The 14,781-nt window shown below is 33.3% G+C and overlaps 1 protein-coding gene across 5 annotated transcripts in view; it reads right to left on the bottom strand.

Annotated features, from left to right (window-relative positions):
* thoc5 (THO complex 5) overlaps positions 1-14,781 on the bottom strand; it is a 319,834-nt gene that overhangs the window by 220,610 nt on the left and 84,443 nt on the right. For all 5 annotated transcript variants that reach the window (XM_067096318.1, XM_067096325.1, XM_067096331.1 and 2 more), the window contains exon 8: positions 1,417-1,546. In XM_067096318.1, coding sequence (XP_066952419.1) covers positions 1,417-1,546 — 130 coding nt within the window. The remainder of the gene's footprint in view (positions 1-1,416; positions 1,547-14,781) is intronic.

Below are 14,781 nucleotides of genomic sequence, written 5' to 3'. Positions count from 1 at the left end.
CAGGATTTGAGAGTTAGGGGCCTAATCTTCTCTGCACTGCCACCTCCACATTACTCTGGAGAAAGGGTATTGGTGAGCCCAACACTGATCTGTTCATGAGAGAAGATGGTCTATGCATTTCCCTCCAAAACCACGAACTGGAAGTTTGACCTCTCACCACGAATATGCACAAAGGCTGAGCCACAGGGTAGCCCGGTGGGAAACCATGGCAATGGAGTCCACAGTGCCCAACTCAGTAGTAAAGAATGACATACCTTTCTGGTGAACTCTCTACATGGGTGGGTTGCTTGTCAGTTCCCAGACTGAGTGATGAGTTCTGTGCTAGGGGAGCAGTCTTGGCATCCTCTGGGACATAGTACCTCTCCTGACTTGTGAGAAGCAGTGGGAAAAACTTGCAAGATCTCCTGGACAATAAGGAACTCTCTGACCTGCAGAACGAGTACTGGCTAGGTGTGGAACCATGGAAGCCTCCCTGAGATTATTACACTCATGAATGAGCAAGATACTTGAAAATGTTGCTCTAGCTTGGCCTGCTGAGGTTCAGGAGGAGATGGGCCATCAGGACTTAGGGATCCTTAGGGGCACAACTTGAAACCTCTCCCTAAAGAGGAAGATGCTCCTACCCATTTGTGGGGTTGTGATGTCTGATTGGTACTAAGTACAGGCAGCCCCCGGTTATCGGTGATCCGTTTTTACGGCTCGTCTAGTGATGACGATAACTGGATTTTCAACACTGATCTCCAGTTATCGGCGCCGATCCCCGGTTATGGGCGCTGATCCCCACTTGATCGGCGCTATTATCAACGATTTTCGGTTACTGTCATGCTGTCAGGAACGGAATCCCTGCCGATAATTGTATACCATGGGAAACACCACATGCCATGGAAGATCCATCCTTTGAATGGAATTCAGAATTGGGATAGGAAACAACAGAATAGGGGAGATGCTGAACAGCGGGAGGGGTCCAACCAAAAGGAGTGGGTACATTCTTTTCAGGATTAAACTGGTGTAACTTGGAGATTTACATGGAATAAGGCATCTCATGATTAAGGGTTCTGTATGAAAAATATTTTAAAATAATGAAGATATGGTTTTTTAAATCTTTTTTCCTTTTCTTGACTTATTTATTACATTTAAAAGCTTTGTTAAATATTCCATGGAAAATCAAATATATTCAAAGCTAAATTTGCCAAAAATTTTTATTTGGCTAGTGTGGTAGAGGTGAAGACCAACTGGAACTTACCCATATTTTCCCCTTAATAGTTAAAGACTGTGGATACAAAGAGAATGAGCAGACCTTCAAGAACACTGCCCTGAAGAGCTACATTATTCACCTCATATGCCTATACATGGAATATATGTCTATGACATTCTAAAAAACTAAGCTTGCACCAAACAGTAAGCCACTTTACTAACCTTTTGTACTGACAGTAATCCTAACATAAAGAGGATGCATTCCAAGAATCTGCTTAGCCCCATAATCAGCATCTTCAGTGGTCTCCACTTTCTGGATTTTACGATTTCGCTTCTTCCGAGACAAGTTATCCTAAAAATTGTTAAAAATCTATACAAATATTATATTATATAAATATATTTTCACAGAGCAACACTATTTATTCACTAATTACTGTATTTTTTAATACTGTATTGTGTTTGTGACTAAATATTGATTTTTATGATAAAAACAATTTACAGTGTATAATGTGGTAAAAGTATCTATTAAGCTCATGCCAGGTTGGGCCCCAGACTGAGCATAACAAATGTACGTGCTCTCTCTCTCTCTCTCTCTCTCTCTCTTTAAGGGTAATGTAAGATGTATTTGAAACTATATTACTGTAAAGTGTTTTTGTACAATATTTAAAATATTCTCTAATTATTTTTATTTTATTTTCCAGTAAAAGCAGGCTGGAAAATAAAATTGAAATAATTAGCAAATATATATTTTAAATATTGTACAATATGCTCTATCATCCAAAAACACTTAACAGTAATATCAGTTCACAAACATCTTACATTACCCTGAGAGAGAGAGAGAGAGAGAGAGAGAGAGAGAGAGAGAGAGAGAGAGAGAGAGAGAGAGAGAGAGAGAGAGAGAGAGAGAGAGAGAGAGAGAGAGAGAGAGAGAGAGTACACTTGTTATGCTCAGTCTGGGTCCCAACCTGGAATGAGCTTAACAGATATATTTACTATATTATAAGTACACTGTAAATTATTATCATAAAAATCTGTATTTAGTCATGAACACTTTAACAGATACATTTACTATATTATAAGTACACTGTAAATTATTCTTATCATAAAAATCGGTATTTAGTCATGAACACAATAAGCAAAAATACAGTAATTAGCGAATAAACATTGTTGCTCTACAAAAAGAGTGAATTATCACCAATTTTAATTGTTTTTACCAATAAATAAAGAAAATGGGATGATTGTTTTTACCAATATATAAAAAAATGGGATGACTTTAACACTATGAGAGAAAATAGCTACGATTATGTATACAGGGGTAAACTGATTAGTTGTCAAACGTTCTGTAAGATGGATTTATTTAATCTGTACTAAAGTTATTTCATTTGTATTAAATATTTATAGATATTTTGCTGTTTACATTAATATTAATATTTTAAAATTAGTAAATCACTGTTACAAGCAGTTTATGTATACACATAGGAGTAACAGTTGTAAAAGGCTACTAATCAAGATGACTTAGGATGTTTTGGGGGTGTATTTTTGTTTGAATTGATATAAAATTATATTAGTATGATAATTTAAGGAATATTGTTATTTGAACTACTAAATTAGACAGTTCTAGGTGCTTTAGTTTAAGGAGTACAGGGTATTTGGCAGTTATAAGCAGTTATGTGTTTTTTGAGGGGATTTTGCATTTCTGTAGTGGGTTCTGGAACCTATCCCCACAAAAAAGGGGGGGAGCAATGTACGTACGTGTGTATGTATGTACATGTATGTATATGTATGTATATGTATATATATATATATTACATATATAATCACAACGGGAGCCATGCTCAAACCACATTGATGGGGTAACAAGGGAAAGCACAGTGCATTTTCATGATTTATTGTGCCGATGGATGTTAATGTAATAAATCTATATTTTTTGTTGAAATATTCTAAGAGTTATTATGAGTAAAATGGTGTTCACATTTTTACATCCTTGAAAATGCAACCGAGATCTGTTGTGAAACGTCGGCACAATAAATCATGAAAATGCACTGTGCTTTCTCTCATTACCCTGTCAATATATATATATATATATATATATATATATATATATATATATATATATATATATATATATATATATATATATATATATATATATATATATATATATATACATATATATATATATATATACATATATATATATATATATATATATATATATATATATATATATATATATATATATATATATATATATATATATATATATATATATATATATATATATATATATATATATATATATATATATATATATATATATATATATATATATATATATATATATATATATAATATATATAATATATATATATATATATATATATATATATATATATATATATATATATATATATATATATATATATATATATATATATATATATATAGGTTGACCATCACTAATCCGCAATCAGTAGTCCGGAACAATCAGTAATCCGGCACAAATTTCAGCTACAGTAATTTCTGTTTCCGCACTAATTTTCAAATTTCCCGGTCGCTTAATTTTCGCTGGCTGGCCGCCGATTTGGTGGTGCAGTGTGCTGCCTCAACAAACTGGAGGTGTTTGTAAACACAGGCATGCTTTTGCTGTTCCATTTTTTTAAATTTACTATTGTCTTTTGGCCTACGCTATGGTATATCATATAGGCTACATATACGGTGGCCTAGCCTACATTATACTAAACTCTATTCACATATTAACAGTATTATACAAACATCAACATAACGAATGTGCATCTTTTTCATGGATCTTTTAAAAAGTTATGCTTTACTACATCGTATCCAATAGCGTATATTCTCATATTGCTTTTTTATTATAAATTGCGATCAATGTTTTGTTTTTGGAATCGATAACACGGTGTTTATTTTGCCGCATTTAACTCAGTTCAGAGAGCTTTTCTTGCTTCTAGTAAGCGTAAATGAATAGATACTTTTTTTTTTATTTGGGACAAGGATATTTTTCGTTATACGAAATGTTTTTAAATCGAAATATAACTTAAATACGTTTCGTTGTGAAATTAATTTAGCTACTTTTTTTGTTAATATGTGACATTGGCGGGAATCGCGGCTGGTCGTTTTGGGGGCATGTTTGTTTTGTGTAAGAAAAAGATCAAGATTCCATTCGCTATTTTCTCTTGATTTCATCATAATACGAACTTTACGTATTTATCTTTTATCGGCGTGAAAACAGCAGTAATTTGTATTCTTTCATGCCCAGTAGTTTTGATTAAAATACATTCTCTCCAATTTTATTTATGGTCAAGTTTCATCCATGTTGCCGATGCATGATAATCTATAGTCACTAGCAGCTTGAACATTGCTTCCTCAGCTTCAACTACAAATTGCAGCATAAAGTTACTGCAGCAGTATATTTCCTTGCCGATCTTTTCTCCAAAGCGAATGAGGGTATAGTGTAAAAAATATATCAGTCCTATTGTACTGTACTTAACGTCATTTGTAACATAACTACAGTAATTGTTTAACAGTACGATGGTTGAAATACAAGCATAACAGTTGTTATCCGGGACGATTATTAGCAAAACAGTTTCCCGTTTGGTTGTTTATGGCGGTACGCATTTACGCAAGAGTATAACGTTACTAACAATACTTTTATCATTCTCTTTTACCTTTTTAACTAGCAGATGGAATAAAGAGATGGAGGAAAAGAAGTTGGTCTCTCTCGCTGCCTGCGCAAAATCTAAAAATATTCACTAAATATTTTCGTATCGGTATTAATTGCTAACCCCATCGTAAACTCGAAATATTGTAAGTCGAATTATCGTAAATTGAGCACTACCTGTATTTGATAATTGTCTTTTCTTTATTAACCAACTTGTACTGATTTATGGGATATTTTAATTCTGGGATGAGGTGCTTAGCTACTGGGTTTCATGTATTCTAGCCTAATAATTGGTTAATCCGGCAAAACGGCTATTCCGGCACCCTCTAGGTCCCAATGATGCTGGATTAGTGATGGCCAACCTGTATATATATACAGGCAGTCCCCGGTTTACGACGGGGGTTCCGTTATTACACCGCGTCCCAAACCAAAAAATCGTCAAAAATCCTAAGAAAACCTTACATTTAATGCTTTGGGTGTATTGAAAACGATGTACACTGCATTTTTATCGAGTTTTTCATAAAAAAAAAAAAGACCTCCAAATTTTTATTATTCTGCCGTTTTCGAGTCATTTTTCTTCCATCGGACCGGCGTACAACGCGTCATAAACCGGGAAATAATTTCTGATGAATATATTTGAAAAGAGTCGTGTAACAGTACTTGGAACGCTTTCAAAGCTGGACCCGTCTCCTGTATGTATGTATGTATGTGTGTGTATGTATATATATATATATATATATATATATATATATATATATATATATATATATATATATATATATATATATATATATATATATATATGGATAGTCTCAATAATTATTAATGGGAAATCTTAGCTTAATGATAAATAATATTGCCAAGACCAGGAAGAACATTCTTTATTGTACAAGCTTTTACAGGTATAAAACCTCATCATCAGGCTGAAAAAACCAACAAGGATGAGAATCAATAAAATTACAATAACATGAATTGTCATAATAAATCTTCAGCAAAAATACTAACGAAATATATAAAATGAACAAGTAAATACAAACTAAAAGGGTGAGACGTAAAATAACGAAAAATAAATTAAAAACACAAACATAAAAATATGAAAATAAAACTAAAGTGAAATGTAAACAAACTACCACTCACAAAGTAAAATATTTAACGACCTAATTGAGTACCTACTATGAAATTACACGATAGCTAGTTGAATACCAGACAAATTGTTGTTCAATTCGGCTTCATCTTTTTAATAGTCACGACTCTGAAATTAAAAGGTCAGTCTATTTGAACAAAAAGACAACCTACCAAAATCCAGGTCAGTGAAAGGATGGTCCTGTGCTAAACTGTGTTCTCTAATGGCAGAAAAGGGTGGTTTGGAAAGGGGAAACCTAGTTCTAATAGAAAGACCTCTGTGTTCCAAAATTCTGTGTCTGAGCCAGCTAATGAACTAGATCCCACGTGGTCCCGCAGACCACACTGCGAACAAGTGAACAAGTAAACGACACAGGAATTAAGGTCCACAGGCAGAGTAGGCTTCTCTCTCAAAAGTGATCTTATTGTAAAAGGATTACAGAAAACAAACCGGAAACTGATTTGAGGGAAACAATGCTTAAAATTTCTTGTAACTTTTTTTCGGACCATATAGCTACTATGACCAAGGTAAGGCAATTTAATGTACTTTACATCTTTACCAGCAGTACTGTACAATGGTCTGGGACAAAACTTTTCATTTAAAAAAATTTTTCAGAACTTTGTAAAATACAAAAATGGGATATGAGTTTTCAGAAAAATAATTCTGGAGGAAAACCATATCTAAATGAAATAAATTAAAATCACAACAAACATTGTAGGCTCTATTAATCAAAAGTGCGATTGAGTTCATCTTATACAACTTTGGCGAAAAACTGAGGTAATTCAATCCCAAGCCAGTAAAAGTACTTTTCCTATAAACAGAGGTCTCAAATTTGCCACTATTTCTGTATACCTGTACATCTAAAAATGACAACTTATTATCCTGTTCCGTCTCACAAGTAAAAGAAATGTTAGGGTGACAGAATAAAAATATTCAAAAAACAAATCAACATGTGATAATTCCTTAAACACAAGGAAAGTATCATCTACATACCTCTGGTAATACAAAGGTTTGAAAGCACTAGGGCATTCAGACATCCAAATCCTTTCACAATAACCCATGAAGCAATCCATATATACAGGTCCAAGGAATTACCCATAGCTACTCCATCTATTTGATTATATAATTTACCATCAAAAGTAAAAATGCCATCAGCAGTTGCTAAATGTAATAATTTTTTTGCAAGTATATTTTATTAAGTCAAACACTGATAAATGGTTTTCACATATATTATTAAGAATAATGTCGGTTGTCTCTTTTAATGGGATGTTGGTGAAAAGAGAGGTTACATCGAAACTAGCCATTACAACATCTTGGTTAAAATTGAAAGAGCATAATTCTTTAACAAATTTGGAAGAATTAGATATGTTAAATTCACCTAAAGTTAGAGGGTTTAAAACTGGAACCAAAAACTTAGGTTATAACTAAAAGTATCAATTGAGGAAATAATAGGTCTTAAAGGGTTTCCTATTTTATGTACCTTAGGCAAACAGTACAAATAACATGTTAGGCTTAGACCCTGAAGCAAATAAAGAGCTATATGTAGCTTCCCCAATCTTATCTCTAAAACAGCAACCTATTTAGTTTGTCTTCTAATTTCAAAAATATGACTCTTTAAATATCTACATTTAAAATCCTAAATTTTGTATTGTCAGAAGTATTTCATTAATTTTATCTAAATAATCAGACCTATTCATTAATACAACACCCTACCTTTATCTGGCATGGTAATAACTATGCTATTATCGTTCTTAAGGTTCGTAAAATATTGATTCTGTCTTTATTTAACTGATTGTCACCCTCCTTTTTCTATTAAAATTTTTGAAGGTATCGTTTGCAATTACGGAAATTTTGCTAAAAAGTGAAGTAAGGGTTTCACTGCCAAAAATGCCACAGCCTCTCAAAGTTGAACATAGATTTTCAAAACTTAAAAATACTTAAAGAAATTGAATTTCATGGGGATCAAAGCAAAATCAAGACCAAGAGAAAGAATTTCCTTTTCATCTGTTGTTAAATTTCTGTTAGAAAAATTAAAAATAACTTTACTACTATCTATTTTCTTATTAACGTCAACAACCCATCAGATTTCTTAACTTTCTATTGTGTGTAAGCCTAACATCAGCCAATTTTTTCTCAACGTTGGAATCTAAAATCGACGACAAACACTTAAAATCCAAAAAAAATAAAGGTTGTTCTTTAAATCCTTATCTAGTGAAGACAAATCTGTTAAAACTACCTCTTTCTTTCGTTTTTGTGCTCTAACAGAAATTTAACAACAGATGAAAAGGAAGTTCTTTCTCTTGGTCTTGATTTTGCTTTGATCCCCATGAAATTCAATTTCTTTAAGTATTTTTTAAGTTTTGAAAAACTATGTTCAACTTTGAGAGGCTGTGACATTTTTGGCAGTGAAACCCTTACTTCACTTTTTAGCAAAATTTCCGTAATTGCAAACGATACCTTCAAAAATTTTAATAGAAAAAAGGAGGGTGACAATCAGTTAAATAAAGACAGAATCAATATTTTACGTAACCTTAAGAACGATAATAGCATAGTTATTACCATGCCAGATAAAGGTAGGGGTGTTGTATTAATGAATAGGTCTGATTATTTAGATAAAATTAATGAAATACTCTCTGACAATACAAAATTTAGGATTTTAAATGTAGATATTGCAAGTCACATTTTGAAATTAGAAGACAAACTAAATAGGTTGTAGAGGTCTGAGAGATAAGATTGGGAAAGCTACATATAGCTCTTTATTTGCTTCAGGGTCTAAGCCTGGTTATTTGTGCACAGTTTGCCTAAGGTACATAAAATAGGAAACCCTTTAAGACCTATTATTTCCTCAACTGGTACTTTTAGTTATAACCTAAGTTTTTGGTTCCAGTTTTAAACCCTCTAACTTTAGGTGAATTTAACATATCTAATTCTTCCAAATTTGTTAAAGAATTATGCTCTTTCAATTTTAACCAAGATGCTGTAATGGCTAGTTTCGATGTAACCTCTCTTTTCACCAATATCCCATTAAAAGAGACAACCGACATTATTCTTAATAATATATGTGAAAACCATTTATCAGTGTTTGGACTTAATAAAATAGACTTGCAAAAATTATTACATTTAGCAACTGCTGATGGCATTTTTACTTTTGATGGTAAATTATATAAGCAAATAGATGGAGTAGCTATGGGTAATTCCCTTGGACCTGTATATGCGTATTGCTTCATGGGTTATTGTGAAAGGACTTGGATGTCTGAATGCCCTAGTGCTTTCAAACCTTTGTATTACCGTAGGTATGTAGATGATACTTTCCTTGTGTTTAAGGAATTATTGCATGTTGATTTGTTTTTTTAATATTTTAATTCTCGTCACCCTAACATTTCTTTTACTTGTGAGACGGAACAGGATAAGTTGTCACTTTTAGATGTACAGGTATACAGAAACAGTGGCAAATTTGAGACCTCTGTTTATAGGAAAAGTACTTTTACTGGCTTGGGATTGAATTACCTCAGTTTTTCGCCAAAGTTGTATAAGATGAACTCAATACGCACTTTGATTAATAGAGCCTACAATGTTTGTTGTGATTTTAATTTATTTCATCAAGATATGGTTTTCCTCCAGAATTATTTTTCTGAAAACTCATATCCCATTTTTGTATTTTACAAAGTTCTGAAAAATTTTTAAATGAAAAGTTTTGTCCCAGACCAGTGTACAGTACTGCTAGTAAAGATGTAAAGTACATTAAATTGCCTTACCTTGGTCATAGTAGCTATATGGTCCGAAAAAGTTACAAGAAATACTTAAGCATTGTTTCCCTCAAATCAGTTTCCGGTTTGTTTTCTGTAATCCTTTTTACAATAAGATCACTTTTGAGAGAAAGCCTACTCTGCCTGTGGACCTTAATTCCTGTGTCGTTTACTTGTTCACTTGTTCCAAGTGTGGTCTGCGATACGTGGGATCTAGTTCCCGCTGGCTCAGACACACAATTTTGGAACACAGAGGTCTTTCTATTAGAGGGTAGGTTTCCCCTTTCCAAACCACCCTTTTCTGCCATTAGAGAATAGAGTTTAGCACAGGACCATCCTTTCACTGACCTGGATTTTCGGGTACTGTCTTTTTGTTCAAATAGACTGGACCTTTTAATTTCAGAGTCGCTGACTATTAAAAAGATGAAGCCGGAATTGAACAACAATTTGTCTGGTATTCAACTAGCTATCGTGTAATTTCATAGTAGGTATTCAATTAGTCGTTAAATATTTTATTTTGTGAGTGGTAGTTTGTTTACATTTCACTTTAGTTTTATTTTCATATTTTTATGTTTGTGTTTTTAATTTTTCGTTATTTTACGTCTCACCCTTTTAGTTTGTATTTACTTGTTCATTTTATATATTTCGTTAGTATTTTTGCTGAAGATTTATTATGACAATTCATGTTATTGTAATTTTATTGATTCTCATCCTTGTCGGTTTTTTTCAGCCTGATGATGAGGTTTTATACCTCAAAGCTTGTACAATAAAGAATGTTCTTCCTGGTCTTGGCAATATTATTTATCATTAAGCTATATATATATATATATATATATATATATATATATATATATATATATATATATATATATATATATATATATATATATATATATATATATATATATATATATATATATATTCATATTTTTGTGATTCAGTTAATACACATATATATTATTATAATACGATTTTGAGATTTTTTTTTTCTTACAGATGACATGTATGTTATGTATGCTGATGTGATTTCTTTCAGCTGTTTCATACATTGTGAGGTGTATTGAAGTGACTTTGTAAAGTATGGAAGGTTGTACCGTGCTTATTTGTTGGCCGAGTCGGTTGAGCTTCAGACTGTCACATGATGTGCCGGAGTTCAATTCCCGCGGGTGGCTGATGAAGAGTTAGAGGAATTTATTTCTGGTGATAGAAATTAATTTCTCGCTATAATGTGGTTCGGATTCCACAATAAGCTGTAGGTCCCGTTGCTAAGTAACCAATTGGTTCTTAGCCACGTAAAATAAGTCTAATCCTTCGGGCCAGCCCTAGGAGAGCTGTTAATCAGCTCAGTGGTCTGGTAAAACTAAGATATACTTTATGACTTATGTTAATAACATGGTGTATAACAGGAGAGTTAACGTGCAGAGAGAGAGATATTTTGGAACCATTATCAAATAACCACATCCTGTGTTGACACAGCTGTATTTGACCAAAGGGAAGTCGTATTCAAAGAGGTACTTTGATTACCTTGACGAGATGACAGGTCTCAGTGCTCGCAAGTCTGAGTACTTATTACAGGATTATCATGTATGTCTGTTCTGTAATTATTATCTTTCTCTATGCCTTATTATGTATTCCATATTCTAAGTAGAAGGATAAGGGAGGAGAGGCAGGTCTGACATGTTGACAGGGCTTTTTAGCCAGATCATTTGCAAGTTTATTTCTGTTTACCCAGGTGGTTAACTAAGAGCAGGAAATGTCAGTCATCCGAGATAAGAACCCATACCTTTTCCCTGGCCTTAGAATTGTGTGTGTATTCTTTCTGTATATTCCCTGTGTATTCTTTGAGTATTCTGTATTCTGGGATGTAGAAGAAAGGGGCTCTAGTTATTCTACGATTTAAAGTGACTAATTATCAACTTAGTTTGAGATAAAACCTAACAGTTAGTCTGCTAAGAGGTCTAAAAGACACAGGAAGTCCCTCTCTCTCAATTCACATAGAAGGGTATAACTGGTTGCTCTCCCAAAACATATAAGTTTTATAAAACTCTCCCATGAAATGTATATTTTGCGTATGGTCCCAAAATATTTGTGTTCTTCACCCATTGTGTTTATATATTACAAAAGGAGTAAGGTAATATGCTTATTTGCTTGTATTGTACTTATGTTGAAAACTGAAGTGTTGTCATTGAGGAGGTTATAGAAAGACATGAGTTCAGTCTTTTTGAAAAGTGAAGGTAATCTTTTGAGAGACTGGTATAATCTAGAATCATATTTTGTCTTAGTGAAATTGCTCTTGGTATATTTCCATTTTTTCCATATATATGCCTGTGTGTATAATTTCACAGCGTTACCCAAAGTTTGTGTTGGTGATTACTTAGAGTTTTGTTGGTGTTAATTTGCATTACTGAGATTTCAGTGCCTACTTATTATTAAGACTTCACTAAATACCTGTGTTGACTCCCATTTATTAATGTTTTAGTGAACACTTGGGCTAATTGCAGATGTTCAGATTTAAATCTAAAACTTGAGTGAGAGTTAATGGTTTGAATTTTACTTAATTACACTGACTTCATGATAAATTAAAGTTCTGTGAATTAATTTGGTTAAGAAATACTTAAATCTTACACTGTTGTCAAGTAATAGTAAATCTTTTTGAGATTGTGAACTCTGCTTATAACTTTTGAACTTAGAAATAAATTTTTCTGTTTAAAGTTTTAAAAACACAGTGTTTCATTTTGACCACCAGTGATTACAGACATTTGTGTGTATATACAAGATAAGTGATACATCTGTTTGTTCACCTGAGGCTTATCTAGGTGAAATAGAACCAGGGAAACAATTATAGTATTTGTTGGAGTGATGCCCTTTTTCCCCTAGTCTGTTTATAGCTTATCAGTTGTTACCTCACCCACAACTTGATAAATTTAGATTGAATTTTCGAGTATTAAGCAAGTTTTCAGGGATCACTGTACCCTTAGAGTATTCAGTCTTAATATTTTTGTTACAAGGTTTCAAGTGTCTTGCTGAAGTGAAGTAAATCTTTTGGTCTTATTATTTGTGTAATAACCAGGTACTAGATCACCTCGTGACAATATATATATATATATATATATATATATATATATATATATATATATATATATATATATATATATATATATATATGCTAAAAAATCACAGTAGATGCACGTGACTTCAGTGTATAAGCAAATCCCACAGGAAAAAGACAGGTAGAAGTTCAGTACCAAGTGCTTTCACGTTTATTGACGATCGTCAATAAACGTGAAAGCACTTGGTATTGAGCTTCTGCCTGTCTTTTTTTCCTGTGGATTTGCTTATATATATATATATTCTATATATAATATATATATATCTATCTATATATAATATATATATATATATATATATATATATATATATATATATATATATATATATATATATATATATATATATTATATATATATATATATATATATATATATAATACACACACAAACACACTCATCAAAATAATAAACAGGTAATGCTACCCAGTTTATTATTCTGGCGAAAAAAGAATGGTATTTTTGAGGGTGAATAAATTGAGACAGAATAATAAGCCGGCTATGTGACATTTGCGGATCCTTAGTGAGCATGAAATTCCCATTTACTATCATTCAGTATGAGGGTGACTGCCATTGTGGATAGTATTTCATGTGTGACTGCACTATTGTTCTCCCACATTTTCACTGCACTGCACTGCGTGAAGTGGCTATTGTTCATTTATTATGGGCAAAACAAAAGACTTATCATCTGAAGTTATTGCCCAGATAATAGCTTCGAAGGAATCTGGCTTCAAACCAAAGATGAAGTGAATCAGACTGGTGTTAGTGAGAGGAGTGAGAGGACCGAACCTTTGACATGGCCTGGACGCCCTGTAAGACCTGTAAAAGGGCTACTAGTGTGTTGATGAGTGAGTTACAACAAAACCCTCATTTAACAGCTCGCATGATGAAGAAATCGAATCCTGCTGTGTTCGGTGAGGGGGTCCAGGCCGTTTCAAAGGCTTATGGGTGTCCAAGTTGAACCTCGCCACATACTTCCGAACACTCCTCTCACTAACCCAGTCTGATTCACTTTATTTTCAAATCTATTATCTGGGCGATAACTTCAGATGATAAGTTTTCCATTTTGCCCATAATAAATGAACACTAGCCACTTCACACAGTGCAATGTGGTGAAAATGCGGGAGAACAATAGTGCAGTCACACGTGACATCCCATCCACAATGGCGGCCACCCTCAAACTGAACGATATATGTCCTGCTCACTAAGGATGCGCAAACATCACACAGCTGGCGTATTATTCTGTCTCAATTTATTCACCGTCAAAAATACCATTCTTTTTTCGCCAGAATAATAAACTGGGTGGTGTTACCCCGTTTATTATTTTGAAGAGTACAGTATGTATACATACATACATTATATACAGCATATATATATATATACAGTAAAACCCCCGTATTCGCAGGGGATACGTACTATAACCCGCCCCCTTCGGGCGAATAGCTAAAACATGATATTTTAATAATAAAATAAGGTTTGTTCATACTTACCTGGCAGATATATATATAGCTGTATTTCTCCGAAATCCGACAGAATTTCAAAACTCGCGGCACACGCAGTGTGGCCAGGTGGTTAGTTCTCATTCCCGCCGCTGGGAGGCGGGAATCGGGAACCATTCCCATTTTCTATTCAGATTTTCTAGTGCCACTGTCTCAAGAGGGGAGGCGGGTGGGCACTAAAAGTATATATATCTGCCAGGTAAGTATGAACAAACCTTATTTTATTATTAAAATATCATTTTGTTCATGACACTTACCTGCCAGATATATATATAGCTGAATCCCACCGTTGGAGGTGGGAAGAGGCAGAATAGAATTTAGGAAACAAATAAATGTAGGCGATTGACGCCTTGGTTCCTTACCTGTTAGCATAGCTGACTTCGAGGTTATCTGTCACCCAAGCCTGCTTCTGCTTTTCTAGAGTCTCCAGCAA

The sequence above is a fragment of the Macrobrachium rosenbergii genome, chromosome 4 (genome assembly GCF_040412425.1).
Source record: "Macrobrachium rosenbergii isolate ZJJX-2024 chromosome 4, ASM4041242v1, whole genome shotgun sequence".
Taxonomy (NCBI): Eukaryota; Metazoa; Arthropoda; class Malacostraca; order Decapoda; family Palaemonidae; genus Macrobrachium; species Macrobrachium rosenbergii.
This window is presented reverse-complemented; position numbering and strand designations above follow the sequence as displayed.